Below are 15,545 nucleotides of genomic sequence, written 5' to 3'. Positions count from 1 at the left end.
AAATAAATAGTAAATATTGTGGATGCTCTTTTATTTATATTTTAAAATGCTCATGCTCTGCCTATTCGCAATGATAATGGTAATAGTGGTGATGACAATGAGAATGTGATGAGTTGCTGTACTGTAGGGATATTAAAAAACTAGTGTGACTATGTATGGATAGGTATGGATTTGCTTCTACTTGTCTACACAGCCATGGAAGAGAATTTTGCTAAAATGTCTTGCTTTTCTTGACCAGTGAGGCTTTGGAAGATGCGATCGAAGCCCTCAACAACAGCGGCACGATCTGAAGTATACATCCTTAAGATTTCGTCAGCAGTGCCTACTCTGGCAAGCTCCTGAATGAAATGATTAATCTTGTTTGCTTCGCTCTCGAGCCACTCGAAGACAATGCGGTCTTCAGTTTCCCAAATCTGTTTCAGATCACTCTCGCTCGAATGGGCAATGTCGCGACCAAACCATCCCAAAAGGGTTACAGTTTGCTCGTCACGAGTTTGTGTCTTCTTAGCAGCTACCATTCTGCGACGGACATACTCCTCGGCCAATCTCCTACGTACACGCCAATAGAAGAAGCGACGGGCGTTAGTCCAGTCAAGAGCCTCGCGGATTGTGCCCTTGGCCTTCATACGGCCAGCAGTATCGTGAAGGTCTGCGAACTGGATGGCAAGCTGCTGATAAACTGGTAACAATTCTTGCTCACGCTCTGTGAGTTTGCTCTTGATCGCATCGCGCTCTGCGCCAGCAAGAGCAGGGTCTTCGTATTGATTCTTGAGGGCGCGGTACTTTTCATCCAAACGTTCCATGGTGGCCAAGAGTTGAGTCTTACGGAATTTGATTTCCACAATACCCTCGGGTTCAAGAACGCCGGCCCTGGAACGCTTGTCGGCGTACATCTCCATCATGTCCTGGTTAATGGTAGGATCGACTACAACCCAGGCACCACCACGAAGCTCTCCGTTGGGGACAACATAGACAAATACGGGCTGCTTATAGGAACTGAGGGCATCGACGATGTAGGAACCATACTTGAGAATTTCATTGTACATGTCACGCTGACCACCTGAGAATCCACGCCAGTTAGCAAAGATCATCAAAGGAAGCTGTTCACCCTTGTTAAAGTCGTTGATTGCTTGAGCAGTTTTGTAGGCCGAGTTGGGATACCAGACGTTACCGGCCTCCATCAAGACCTGCTCAACAGAGTCACCGTTGGCGGGATCAGCTGGAATAATGTGCTCAACTGATCGAGTCTCAACTGCAATTACGCCCATAGGGATACCACCCAGACGAGCACGTCCAACCACAACAGTTCGAGCCCATCCGCTCAACGTCTCAGTGAACGAACCCTTGTCGAAGAATCCTGTCTGGAAAGCTGCTCCTTCTTCTTCGGGCTCCTTTCCTACTAACATCCAACGGGGGTCGTAGGCAACCCCCCTAGGAGGTAAGTAGTCGATATCGCGGTCCCAAGGATCGTTGCTAATTATGATGGGCACAGGTGCGTTCTTGCGATCAGGGACATATGAAAGCCAGTTAACGATCTTGCTGATACCCTCATAATCATTCTGGGCAGTCAAGTGTGAGACACCGTTCTTATACATGATTTGGGTACCACCCAACTGCAAGTTGGAGGTGTACACATCTCGACCAAGGACTTTGTTCAATGCGGGGGCACCTGTCAAAATGATGGGTTGACCTTCATTCTGGATCGTGCGCTGACCCAGGCGAACCAAGTAAGCGCCAATACCTATAGTGGATTAATCGATTATTAAATATATTTTCGGGTTTTTAGGCTGTTTCAATGAAAACGACATGCATATATACTAGACAGCTTACCAACAGAGCGGCAGGTAACCAAGGTGATGGTAAAGATATCTTCATAGGCACGAGAAGTTGCACCGGCGATCAGACCGCTTCCACGCAGATTCTCTACTCCAAGGCCATCGACAACACCAATGACATCCGTAATTTTGTGACGAACTTCACCATCCTCCTCGATGGTCTCAGTGATAACACTCTTTTTGCCTGCGCGTTCTTCATTAGCTTGGAGCTGCTTTAAACCAGCATCAGTAAGGTAAATGTACTTGAATCCCTTTGCAGGATTTTCGGGATCGTTCCAGCACGAGTTAAACAATGAGATAACCTCATTGGCCAGTCCGATCCTAGCGCCAGAGTTAGCAGAGAGATAAATTCGAGGGATACCCAACTTTCTGGCTAACTCGGATGCCTTGTAGAAGACAAAATCTTCCTCAGGGCCGAATGATCCGATGTTGTAAGTAATATCGTTCGCAATCACAATGATCTGGCGACCTTCAGGGTATTCTGGAGTGCGAAGAGTGAAGATCCAGGCCACCATGCCACAAGTATTTGATCCAGCCTCGCGCGCAATCTCCTGAAGCTCTTGTTTATCATCCAGGACCAACTCGCGCATTTCCAGAACCTGAGAAGGTGCCTTGAGTGAACTGTTCTGCCTCACAGCGTGGCTCCATTGTGTGCGAATAGCTTGACGGAAGAGTTCGCCAAAGTCATACACATAGGTTGTGCCCATCAAATGAGCCTTGTAACGCCTGGGCTGGAGCCACTCCTTGGTGGGGTAGGGCTGGTTGACAGGAAGGAGATGGTAAGGGCCAGGGGTTCCAACAGACTTGAAGATTGCCCCCTTCTCAGTTTGAACTTCACGGTAAGTATCCACATTTAAGACGTATCCAGAGATGCTTGAAATAATAAAGCGAAGAGGAATAGGGTCCGTAGCCTCAGCGCCATTGGTAGATTTGGACTGAACATTGAAACGAATCTCAGCGCCGGTGACACGGAGGCGCCAGAGACGCTTTCCATGGCGGTCGATAAATCCCTTAAGAGCAGATTCGACCTCGTTAGCATCCAATTGGAAAGTAGGGATAAAGTTGATGAACAGATGGTTGCAGTCGCTCTGCTTATAGGTCGCACCCACGATCTCGAGAGCATCCAAAATATCATTCAGCAAACGATCTGTCTCTGAGATTAAGTAATCAGCGGTACGAACGCTTGAACGCAGGCGACCAGGACGGACTAGAGCGCAGACGAAGAAGCGACAATCTGAGGTGTTCTCCTTGCCCACCGCATAGTATACATGAACTTGGCGGTTGTCAACAAAGCAGGGCTTGATATCAAAGTTGGAGAGACGTGACAGTTCGAGACGGTAAGCCATAGCAGGCTCGATGTGTCGGATGGTCTGATCCTCTGCGTAGTTGTTGCGCTCACGGAAGGTGAAGAATGAAGGGTAGTTGCCCTTGCGGAAAATCAAGAATGTTATACGACGGATACCATGGGAGCGGAGACGCTCGGTCTGACCTTTGGCGATGGGGGTCAAAAGGTTCAACCAGTAATTGTCATCGTTAGGATGAATTGACTCGGACTTGATGACGACGTTCAGGACGTTATTGTGGGCGCTTGTAGTTGTGACATTGTTTAGATGCTTGTTGGACTTGTGTGAAGGGAAGAAGTTAAGTATGCTCTCGAATTGGTCCTCCAATTCTTTGATTTCACGAACAGCAAGGATACCACCAGTGCGGACAGGCTCAGGATCCGCTCTATTGATAAGATAGCTCATGTCACTAACGCTAGCCACACGGTTGGGGCCAGATTCGGATTTGTTTGGGGTGTTGAGCAAGAATTTCCAAGTGATAAGCAAAGGCTGGTGTTCCATATGATAGTTAATATCTAGGATATCGTAAGCATGGTAGGCGCGACGACAATAAACCTCGAATGCAGCAACACGGACATGTAGGGATTCATGGTAAAAGAAATTGGGTAACACGTCGAACACAGTGTAAGTTGTATCAACCAGCTCCTTAATATTCTCATAATTGGGCATACGCTCCTCGTGCTCGCCACCATAGATCTCTTCTGTCACACTGGAACGGAGAATTTTCTCCATCTGATGCTGACGCTCCTCAAAGCTCGGGAGCTGGACGTGAATCAACAGCTCTCTGGCCTTGAGAGAGACCTTAGAAGTTAAACGACCAGTCAGCTCAGCGAGCTTCTTCAGTACAGGCGAGAAGAACTTGTCGAGGGCGCCACCAGAAGATGTGGGCTTGATCTGGTCCAGAAGCGCGAGCACCAAGTTGTTCTTGGCTGCCACACGTGAATGTGAAAGCGCTATACGGATCACCTTCTCGACTTCATCCTTGTTCTGATCACGTAAAGCTAAGATTGTTTCCTCCTCACGCGAAGAATCGTCAAAGAGTGATTCGACTTCGTGGTAACGGTTCAAGTAATGGGCAATGAAACTCCAAGAGTGCGTCTTGAGACCATGTTGATACTCTGAGATGATCGAAGTCAGCGGGGCAACTGAAGCCAAGAAGGATGAAGCATCGGCGGGCTTAGAGAAGTTGGCACGGGCGTGCGAGTCGATCAAGGCCTGGAGTGTACGGGCAGGGAAATGCTCATGATTCCTCATTGACTGCTCAATCTCTTGGTGGAGCGCAGCCTCCAGTTTGGGCGGTAGTCTAATTAGATTTTGCCACGGACAATACAACAGCAAGTGGTTAATAACATGAAAAGAAATCCATGGGCATCGGAGTAACAGTTATGAATCGAACTACTGTGTGAATCTAATTCAAAGTTTTTTCTTTACCTTCCGCTAAGGGCTGCAAAGACCTCGTTAAACTCCAAGTAAGGTAACTCATGGTTCTGAAGAACATCGAAAATATCTTTGAGTGTGGGCTGGATCACTGCTTGATTATCATAGCCATCCATAGCGTTGTCGAGAATTAGGCGCAACTCACGGTAGCGTTGGTGAGGCTTGGCTCCGTACAAAGTAGGCTGTCCCATAACAGGAAGCTGACCTTCGAAAGGCTTGGCGTGGCGAACGCGCGAGGGGTCATCCAAACTGAGAATGCCTATGATATCGCCAGCCTCAAGGGTAGTGCCAGGCTGTTTAATGAACTGGACAATACCATCCTCGGTAGCAATCAAAGGCATATACATTTTCATGACCTCAATTTCGGCATAGGCTTGTGTGGCAGTGACATGGTCTCCTGACTCGACCAGATAGCGCACAAGCTTGCCTGGAGAAGGAGAGCGCAGTTGAGTAGGATCATTCTCTTTCTCCAACAAACAAGTCTTGCCATCGACCATCAACCGTGTAGCCTGGACCTCCTCCAAAGAATAGGTAGTATGAGCCTGAAAAAAAAAAAAAAAAAAAAAAAAAAAAAACGTGTTAGCTTTTTTTTTTTTTTTTTTTTTTGTAGCCAACGAAACAAAACAAAAACAAAATCAACAAAAAAAAAAAAAAAAAAAAAAAAAAAAGGTACCAACCTTGCCATCCAAAAGCACTAGGAGCCCTCCATCAGTCAGTGGGCGAACCGAGGTCGAGATCATTGAGCCATTAAGATAAAGAGTGTAGGAGTTGGGTCCCGAACGAGTGGCTGTAAAATTATAACGGACGCCGTCGTATATAAAGTCGAGTTGGGTTACCGAGCGTAAGATATCTTTGCTGGGCACTTGGCCCTTTTCCAGAGACTTCTTGTACTCCTTGAGGCAGTTCTCAGCGATATTATGAGCCTTATTAACAGCACCACACATGACAGCCAGCATGGTCTCAGGACGCTCTGCAGTCAAATTTTTGGAAATCAAGCTATCAAGCCAGCCAGTATTAATAGTGTTTTCTTCAAACTCTTGGGTCTCCAATAAGCGAATCAGGTACTCGACTGTGGTGCGGAAATCACCACGGATTGAAAGCTCCTTGAGAGCCACGACCATGTTCTTTCTAGATTGACCACGATCTTGACCATAAGCAAAGATATGTCCAAACTGCGAGTCCGCGAACTCGTGAAGGCCACCAGCAGAGCTCACAGAGAAATAACCCCAGACATTGGTTGAAGAGCGGAAATTGAGTTCTTGCATCATTCCACTTGAGGGTTTGAAACCAGCATCGGGATTCTCAGCGGTGATACGGACAGCGATGACGTGCCCTTTAGGAGCAGGTTTACGCTGGGTTTCGTATGAGATCTGTTGAGCGAACTCAAAATCGATTTCGGACGTTCCAGTGGGCTGAAGGCCATACAGAACACGGATGTCTTTGATCCTGTTCAAAGGCAGACCCATGGCAATCTGAAGCTGGGCAGCGGGCAAATTGACACCTGAGACGATTTCAGTCGTAGGATGCTCGACTTGCAATCTTGGGTTAAGCTCGAGGAAGAAGAACGTGTCTGTGGAGTGAGAGTAAAGGTATTCGACAGTACCAGCAGAAACATAGCCGACCAGTTTTGCGAGACGTACAGCTGCCTTCTCCATCGACTCGAATGTGTCGGGCTTGGCGATCGTAACTGGGGCCTCTTCAATGATCTTTTGATGGCGACGCTGGACTGAACAATCACGTCCAAATAGGGAGATGGCGTTTCCATATTGATCAGCTAACAACTGAACTTCTAAATGACGAGCATTGCCAGCAAGTTTCATGATGAACACTGGTGATCCAGGAACTTCGCCCAGAACCTGATGAAAAGCTTGAGAAAACTTGTCAGGATCTTCGACCTTGCGAATACCCTTTCCTCCACCACCCTCAGAAGCCTTGATCATAACAGGAAAACCAATGGAATGGGCCTTCTGAAGACCATCCTCTGCATCTTTAACACAAGCAGCCTGGTAGACATCATCAGGAACTGTGACGAAGCCGTTGGCGTCGATGGTGGTTTCTTTGATACCAGTACCTGACCATCCCATAGTAGGCACATCGGCGGATTGGGCTACGATGGTAGATGAGATCTTGTCGCCAAGTGAGCGCATGGCCGATCCGGGAGGACCAATGAAGATAATCTTCTGAGCACTGTCACGGAGAGCGTCTGGCAATTTGGGATTCTCGGAAGCATGTCCCCTGTTTCCACATTGATGTCATGGAGCAAAAATAGATAAAAGAGTTGGGTGTGAGGATTGATCATTTTCAAGACAGAAAGCATTTCTCTCTATTGGTTACTGTACCAAAGATCAGTCGTATTGAGCAAAATCATGAACAGAAAGTGCAGAACACAAGATACACACACGCATACACACACATCCACACTTTGTCGAGTACAATGCACTTTCCACTAACTAAGGAGCAACCTTGGTCCAGAGTTAATTCTTCTGGAGAATTGTCCGTTGTGACTGCACAACAAATTTAGGTCTGTCCCCATAAAAAAAAAAAAAAAAAAAAAAAAAAACGTTGTTTGAGGAAAGAAACAAGGGAAGAGAAGGAACCCAGTTTTGCAATGGTTAACCAGAAAGGGATCTCTCCAATCTGCTGTATCCATCATCCGCTCCACTCATAATGCGAGTACTAATAATGTCACTGTTCACTCGTTTCTCTCCAACAGTTTATTTAACGCAAATGATTTATCAGATCACAACATCTGGAACTTTGACTTACCATCCGGCCCACACAGCATGGACCCCAGTGCGCTCAGCAATGTCGACAATGAGGTCTACATTAGCATAGTTGTTATTGTTGGAGCCTCCTGGTACTTCGATGTACTGATCAGCCATACGGATATACTCGGCGTTGACCTTGAGATCTTCAGGCGTTGCCATGACTGTGAACTGAATCGCACGTTCATCACCAAAAGTCTCATATGCCCATTTACGAACGGATCGAATCTCCTTGACGGCAGCAATACCGTTGTTAGCAATCAAGATCTTTGTGATCACGCTATGACCTCCATGTTGACTGACAAAGTCGCGGACGGCTCCGGAAGGTGCGTTTTCTAATGCATTTCCTCCTACATAGGTCATTTTAACAATTGGTTTTCTAGTAGTTAGCTCAATAGATAGAATGATCAATCCAGCATACAAATGTTTTTGAATAGTAACCTCAAATCCCAAAATATCTCCGAAAGTTTGAATATTTTACTTCAAAGTTATTCTCTCACGTTTCCAAAAACAGCAACTGGGCTATGTCTTTAACCTACCGATGAAGGACTGTAAGTTATTTGGCATAATAGAAATTTTTTTTGATTATGAAGATAACAGAATATGATATTAGATCTGATCAGGTCGTCTTTTTTTTTTTTTTTTTTTTTTTTTTTTTGGTGGAGTGGTGTGTGTGCTGACTAGGGTAAACGAAATGATATAGGAAAAATGCAGTGGACAACAAAACAAAATAAAAACAATGAATGAAGAAGGTGAGAATGCAACGAGAAATGAGTGAGTGTGTTGAAATGAACAAGAAAAATCGAAAGAGTTGAGCAGAGCAGAGCGGAACAAAGCAGAAGAAGGGTGAAGAAGAAGAAGAAAAGAAAAAGAAAAGAATCCCTTCAATTTAATACGGACTCAAAGAGCAATTGCTTTTTGTCCCTCTCTGCTTTGGTGGGTGCTGAGGAAGAACAATTAGGCAGGTTAGTGGCTTATTTTTCATTCTAATATTTCATTTCTCTTCCTTTTCCTTTTGTGGGCACCCAACAAAAAGAAAAAGAGAAAAAGAAAGAAAAAGGTGGCAAATGACTTTTTATCAAAGAATGGTTAGAAAGAGAGGAGAGATCAATTAGCCCAAATGCAACCACAACAAGCAAAATATATCTCGTTATTTTTCCTTCATTGATATAGAACATTGTAGCCTATTTGCATTAGCATTTCATTCATTTGAATTTATTCATATCACTCCTTCAACAGTCCAATGTAGCCAGTTAAAAAAAAAAAAAAAAAAAAAAAATGGATAACAAAGGATCTTTTCCTTTCCCCCAGCATCAACTTTTTTTTTTTTTTTTTTTTTTTTTGATGACATGCAAAAAAAAAAAAAAAAAAAAGATATCAAAATAAATGATAGTTATCGGAAGCACGAGCGATGTGCAATTAACGACAGGAACAGCGCTATTCTTTGTACGCCATGCACCCCCATTCTCTTGATTACTGGAAATTAGAGTTGTTTAATTTTTTGGTGGGGAAACAGATCTTATCTTTCAATGGTCAATGCAAAATATATTATAGTAATTGTAAATAAAGTAAAAGACATGATCGAAATCGACGGTTGGGTCTTGTAGTTACAAACCCATAATGATCGGAGAAAGCACTTTCCCACCCATCCCTTTACTTATTTTCCTTCATTCCCATCTTCAGTCATTTATAAAAATAAAGACGTTATCATTCAGAATTATATAATTTTTTTTTATTTCATGTTACAACATCCCAAAGGAAGTGAAATATGGTTATCTAACCATCATATTCTTTCATAGTCTACTTCCGATCCTACTAATTGTTAATGCATAGCTTCGTTCAAAGGAAAATCTTATTCAATCCGTCATCTGTATAATATATATATATATATATAGTTCCGAAGCGTGCACGAATGCTCAGCCCATTTCTTTTAAAAGCATAGTTTACATGTCATTTATAATACATTCATATATACATTTATATATATATATTTATCTTGGTTGTTGTGTTCGACAGTGGGTTGTTATCAAAAAAAAAAAAAAAAAAAAAAAATCTAATTCCAAAACATGCACAAACGCACAGCCCACTCCTAGTAAAAAGTATACATTGGTTGCAAATTGATATTTATTCGTAATAGCATAGACATACGCCATACTTATCGTACTTGAAGCATGCCTTTGCAATTGCAATTGCTTCATTCGTCTAAACAAGCCTTTTTCTTTTTCTTTTTCTTTTTTTTTTTTTCAACACATTCACATGCATCATTCAGGTACGGTTCTTAAATGATACCCTTCGATCATGACTAGTAATTATCTGATGATTAATGGTGGACCATCAGTAGTAAATACCGTGTTTTATTCTGTTTCAAGACTTCTACTCGTTTTCATTAAAGTTTGTAGTAGTGAACATTCTGTTGCCAATACTCAGCACAAATATAAAGAATAGAGAGTTCCAAAAAAAAAAAAAAAAAAAAAAAAAAAGCAGAGCAAAGTTTTGTAAATATCTGTACATGTACTTCCACGCGGTGTTACTGTTACTTTCCACTTTTCTCCACAATAAATATAGTTCGTGTGCCACATGCAGTAATACAGTAAACAAATGGACTCTTTAAATAATGCAGAACAGTGTCATGGACGAGACTACGGAGATTTCAGTTAGTGATGTTAAAGGAAGTCAGGGTCAGTATTTGAGGAGTCCAAAACGTCAGCTCGACCACGGGATTGAAAACAGAACAATGAGCCGAGTTCTGTGTACATTACACATTGTCATTTGTCATTCACATCTTGTTTTACCCATCCTCTTCCTACCATGCAAACTACTCTAGCTATAGACAGAAACAACCAGGCTGTTGAACTGCCCGGTACCGCACGACCTGGCCAGACTGGTATGCGCATATCACCTGGATCTTCGCGTTAGATATTTGTTTAAAGACATTTTTCACATGTCTCTGACCTTTTATATATATATTTTTATAGGCATTTTTCGACGCAAAGGAGCCGAGAACGGCCTCCTCTCCATTCCGCTTTCTCATCCTGAAATCAAAACCGTCTATGATGGCTTCCAACACGGTGCGTTTAATTGATATTATTGAGCTTCGGTACTTCAGCTAGAGGACAATGAGTAGAGTTTTCTAACTTGAAATCGGATTCATCCCTCTAATTAATATTCTACAGGTCTTAACCTCATGCCAAACAGCCCCGCTCTAGGTTATCGTCCATATAATCCAGTGACAGGGACGTATGGTGGGTATGTCTGGGAAACTTATACCCAGGTGAATGATCGCATCACCCGGTTCGGTAGTGGTCTAGTCAAGGTTCATCAAGAAGCCCTTGGATTGGCTGCGGTGGCCCAGCGATGGTCTCTCGGTATATGGGCTATTAACAGACCTGAATGGACCATCGCATCCGAGGCGTGCTCGGCCTACAATATCGTCTCTGTTGGCTTGTACGATACCTTGGGCCCTGAGGCTGTCACCTTCGGCGTCAATCACTCTGAGTGCTCTGCCGTTGTCACAAGTGGTAATCTCATTTATATATATTTATATATTCTTCTATGAGTTGCTTGCAAAAAGAAGTTTATACATTGATGCTCACTATTCTTATATACTGTTATTATTGCTACTTCATTTCATTTCTCTCATTACTTTAATGGCAGCTGATCATGTCGCAAGTCTACTGAACGATATAACCAAGATGCCTGGGCTGAAGATCGTCATCAGCATGGATCCCTTGGATTCCTCAAACCAACCCGGTCGAGTAGCCGCTGGGTCTGTGCTTAGAACTTATGCGAAAGATAAGGGTGTTCTCCTTTACGACTGGGCTGAAATCGAGGCTATCGGTGCTCAATTTGGACGTAAGCATACTCCTGCAAGTCCGTCTGACATCTACACGATTTGCTACACCAGTGGGACAACAGGTTTACCAGTAAAGATAGCATACTATACGAGTTTTTTTTTTTTTTTTTTTTTGCTTTCTATTGACCTGCAACAATGATCGTCTCATCGTCGCTTCATAGAAAGGAGCCATTATGACCCATGCCAACATGGTCGCGGTTATAGCCTCTGCCGACATAATAACGCCCTTAGAAAGCTCAGATATCCTTATTAGCTATTTACCCTTGCCACATATCTTTGGACGCCTCGTAGAAATCTTTACTTTCTCTTCTGGAGGCAGAATTGGATATAGTACAGGCGACCAGGCTACATTATTGGATGATTTTGCGCATCTGAAGCCAACGTTCTTCCCAACGATTCCTCGTTTGTTGAACCGAGTGTATGCCAAGGTTTATGCTGCCACAGTAGGCGCTCCCGGTTTGGCAGGTATCCTTGCCAGAAAGGGCCTTGAAACCAAGCTGGCGAATTTGAAAGCTGGGAAGGGTGTCACCCATCCATTCTGGGATCGCATCCTGTTTTCAAAGGTGAAGCAGGCTATTGGTGGCAATGTGCGCCTCATCTTGACAGGTAAAGCCTGGATACCCACCAGACAGTTTTTTTTTTTTTTTTTTTTTTTTCCTTTCCTGCACTGAATAAATATTTATTTGTATATTTGTTTAGCTTCGGCTCCCATCTCGGCTGAAATTTTGGCCTTTACCCGAGTTGCCTTCTGTTGTGAAGTAATGGAGGCGTACGGGCAGACGGAGGGCACAGGGGCCGCCACTAATACTAACCCAGGGGAGGTAGACGCAGGGCACGTCGGGGCTCCTAATGCCTGTTGTGAGCTCAAGCTTGTTGATGTTCCTGCGCTTGACTACTTTGCGACAGATAAACCCTACCCTCGTGGCGAGATCTGTGTCCGTGGACCAAGTGTTATTTCTGGGTATCTTAAAGATGAAGCGAAGACGAGAGAAACTATTGATGAAGAGGGATGGTTACATTCTGGTGATATTGGGGTCTTGAGGCCCAATGGAACCATTACTATCATTGACAGAAAGAAAAACGTTTTCAAGGTAAAACTACTTGAGAAGATCATTATAACGGGCTCTAGAATTTTCCCTTGATCTTAACTCAACACATCCACAATTGCCTTCTTCTCTCTTTTTTTTTTTTACACGTTAAACAGCTCAGCCAAGGAGAGTATGTAGCGGCAGAGAATATCGAAGGAAAGTTCCTAGCACGAATTCCATTCATCCAACAGATTTTTATCCATGGTGACTCGCATGAAAGTTGCCTGGTCGCTATTTTGGTCCCTGAGCCAGACATGTTCATCCCATTCGCTAACAAGATTCTTCAGGACGCCAATGTCGTGCTGGGTGATTCTGCTACCTACAAAAAAATATGTAAAGATCAAAAGCTGCGGAAGGCTGTTCTTCAAGAGCTCATCAGCGCTGGCAAGCAGGCTGGATTGAAGGGGTATGTGAGCTATCCTGCTGCCCATTGATGCCACGATAAAAACGCCGTTGTATTACATCTCTTTTCAGTTCTGACATTCTAATACTGATGACTACCATTTCTAGGTTCGAGATACCCAAGACACTCTTATTGGAGACAGAAGCGTTCACGGTTGAGAATGATATGATTACTCCAACTTTCAAGCTAAAAAGGCACGCTGTTGCTAAACACTATCGCGAGCAAGTCACGGCACTCTACAACGAGATTCACCAAGCAGAGTCAAAGCTCTAAAGAATATGTACATCTTGTGAAATAAAGTAAAAAATTTACTTTTTTTGAAATATTAAGGGGGGTGTAAAACCCAATATGATCTGTGTGTGGCTGCGACTGCGCCCTATTTGTTTACCTTGATGTTTCTTGTTCGTTTGACACTTTTTTTTTTTTTTTTTTTTTTTTTTGCAGGAATTGCATTGTTCTCCCATGCATAACAGTCTACAACATTTCGGACGTTCAAGTCTGACACTCCCACTTACGACAACTGCAACGACTATACGAAGGATACCTCACCTGGGGAGTACTTGTCGCTTCCTTCACCTTGAAAATAGAGCCCCTATTCAAAGTCATTTCAAAGGTGCCGAAGGTAGACTTGACAGTAGCTCCTTTTCAAAATGGCCACAGCAACAACGAAAACAAATGCAACGGCATATTGCCCAATACTCCTCCGTTTCTACAGTAATACGTTATCCGGTCAAGACTTTGTCTTTAGATGATCTTGATATCAACACACTGCCGCCGCCACCCTCGAGGAGTGATAAAAACAAGGAAAGGAGTTGTAGCAGTACGACATATGACACAACGGAGTCTTCGGAATCAGCCTTTGAGCGCAAGGAACCAGCCCTTCTGGACCCTTCCCTTACTTATCCACAATCGATCGTTGATTTTCGAGAATTATACAAGCAAGTGCATGATTCAAATGACCCAGCAGATATGGAGAGGGTACTGACAGCCTATAGAAAGCTCGCAGACGATCCAGAGTTATTGGAGTTGCTACAACCGATCGACTTTATGGTGACGATGAACAGCTGTCGAGAACTACTTCATTGTATTCCACGGATGAATCAAATATTATATGGAGATATCAGCAAGACTAAATATCGACACCGAGTCGAGTTTTACAACATTGTCCTCAAAACATTTGTCAAGCTATCTGATTTCAAGAGCGCCAGCAACTTAGTCGATACAATGCGAGCGAACAAAGAGATCGAGTTTAATAATACAGCAACTTATCATGTACTCTTGAACATGTGTCGGCATGAGCGCTCCTTAAAAAACGCTAGAGGCATCCTAGGACAGATGCGTAGGAACAAAGTCGAGATGAATGATTGGACCTATCTCACTATGCTTTCGATCTGTTCAAAATGCAAGAATCCTCGACTAGCACAGGAATATTTTGATGAGATGCCACTCGTGGGTATTCAGTGGAATATCAATCATTACAATGCCCTCATCAATGCATATGCACAGGCTCAGGATCTCCAGGGTGCGAAAAGGATATTTAGCCAAATGGAGGAAAGTGGGATTGAGGCTGATCATTATACGTTTGTAGCCTTGATCACAGCCCACAAGCATGCAGGCAAACTTGCAGAGATTACTGAATGGATTAAAAATTACGGAGGTGCAGGAACGAAACCCAATGCCAAAGTCCTGTTAGAGTTGGGGCATGAGCCATTCGATATTGTGAAGCAGTGTGACAAGAATGGTGTCGAGTTGACACTCAAAGACTGGAATACATTGATCATTCATTCAATCAAATCCAATCATTTCGCCAACATCGGACGTCTGTTGCACCAGATGTCAAAGCGTGGTTCCCGTCCAAATGTCTATACTTTTACAGCCATGATTGATGCCAACATCAAAATGGGGAAATACCAAGATGCGAGAGAGGTCTTCAAAGCTATGGAGCATGCCAACATTCAGCCCGATGTGATTGCATATTCGGCCATGATCTCTGGTGCGCTCACCCACGGAACTGTTCAAGAATCTCTGGAGACTCTCAAAGCTATGGTTGATGATGGAATTCTACCCAATTTACACACCTTCAACTCTTTATTATCGGCTAGTGTGGGAGAGATTGGGATTGAGGGCTTCAAGATCATTCGTCAAACTATGCAGGAACTTAAAATCCGACCCGACAATCGATCCTTCAATGCCCTTCTATCGGCGTACGCTCTACGAGGGGATATGGAAGAAATGGAGCAGGCCCTAGAAGACATGAGGAAGTCTAGGGTAATTCCCGATGCGCTGACTTATTCAATTCTCATCTCTGGATACCTTCAGAATGGGGACCTTCGATTTGCAATGCAATGGTACTACAAGATGATCGAAGGTGGGTATAGACCCGCAACATTCGTGTTCAATAATCTAATGGCTGCATTGCATGGATCAGGTCAGGGTGAACAGGTGATGATGTTGTGGCACGAGATGGAACGTCTTCGCATCAAAAAGAATAGTCAGACGTTTGAAATCGCTCTTGAAGCTTGTGAAAAGTTTGGTATGGACAGCGAACGAATCGAAGAGGAATTGAAAACATATCTCGCTACTCGTGGACAATTTTCTATAAATAATCGCAGAGATGTTTAATGATAATAGTAATAGTATATAATATATTATATGTATGGAGTTTTGTTTTTAAAGAGAACATTTAATCGTTTGTAAGTTGGCAAAGGCCAGTCTATGTCACAAAAGAAAAAGAAAAAGAAAAAAAAAAAGATTCAAGTGAAGATTATTCATTGACTGGGAATGTATCCCTCTCAATTGTTCGTTTGTGTGGATATTTTTG

General features: G+C 43.5%; 3 protein-coding genes across 3 annotated transcripts; 2 read left to right on the top strand and 1 right to left on the bottom strand.

Annotated features, from left to right (window-relative positions):
• Positions 1 to 15: 15 nt before the first annotated feature.
• Positions 16 to 8,016, bottom strand: BCR41DRAFT_426308 (acetyl-CoA carboxylase). Its single transcript, XM_022030717.1, has 6 exons — positions 7,920 to 8,016; positions 7,382 to 7,730; positions 5,293 to 6,850; positions 4,610 to 5,157; positions 1,831 to 4,481; positions 16 to 1,741 (listed from the first exon to the last, which is right to left on the bottom strand). The coding sequence occupies exons 1-6, from the start codon at positions 7,945 to 7,947 to the stop codon at positions 186 to 188; spliced, it is 6,690 nt and encodes a 2,229-aa protein (XP_021876087.1). The 5' UTR covers positions 7,948 to 8,016; the 3' UTR covers positions 16 to 185.
• Positions 8,017 to 10,151: 2,135 nt separating this feature from the next.
• On the top strand, positions 10,152 to 13,002 carry BCR41DRAFT_363627 (hypothetical protein). The gene is made up of 8 exons (XM_022025915.1): positions 10,152 to 10,264; positions 10,356 to 10,448; positions 10,554 to 10,898; positions 11,035 to 11,303; positions 11,395 to 11,839; positions 11,933 to 12,324; positions 12,438 to 12,727; positions 12,832 to 13,002. Exons 1-8 carry the CDS (start codon positions 10,189 to 10,191, stop codon positions 12,995 to 12,997), a joined length of 2,076 nt encoding a protein of 691 aa, XP_021876086.1. The 5' UTR covers positions 10,152 to 10,188; the 3' UTR covers positions 12,998 to 13,002.
• BCR41DRAFT_212241 (hypothetical protein) lies at positions 12,856 to 15,460 on the top strand. Its single transcript, XM_022019967.1, has 2 exons — positions 12,856 to 13,004; positions 13,169 to 15,460. Exon 2 carries the CDS (start codon positions 13,187 to 13,189, stop codon positions 15,344 to 15,346), a length of 2,160 nt encoding a protein of 719 aa, XP_021876085.1. The 5' UTR covers positions 12,856 to 13,004; positions 13,169 to 13,186; the 3' UTR covers positions 15,347 to 15,460.
• The last annotated feature ends 85 nt before the right edge of the window (positions 15,461 to 15,545 follow it).

This window comes from Lobosporangium transversale, assembly GCF_002105155.1.
Source record: "Lobosporangium transversale strain NRRL 3116 chromosome Unknown BCR41scaffold_64, whole genome shotgun sequence".
In the NCBI taxonomy this organism is placed as follows: Eukaryota; Fungi; Mortierellomycota; class Mortierellomycetes; order Mortierellales; family Mortierellaceae; genus Lobosporangium; species Lobosporangium transversale.
Note: the sequence above shows the minus strand (reverse complement) of the source record. Positions and strands in the feature narration are given on the sequence as shown.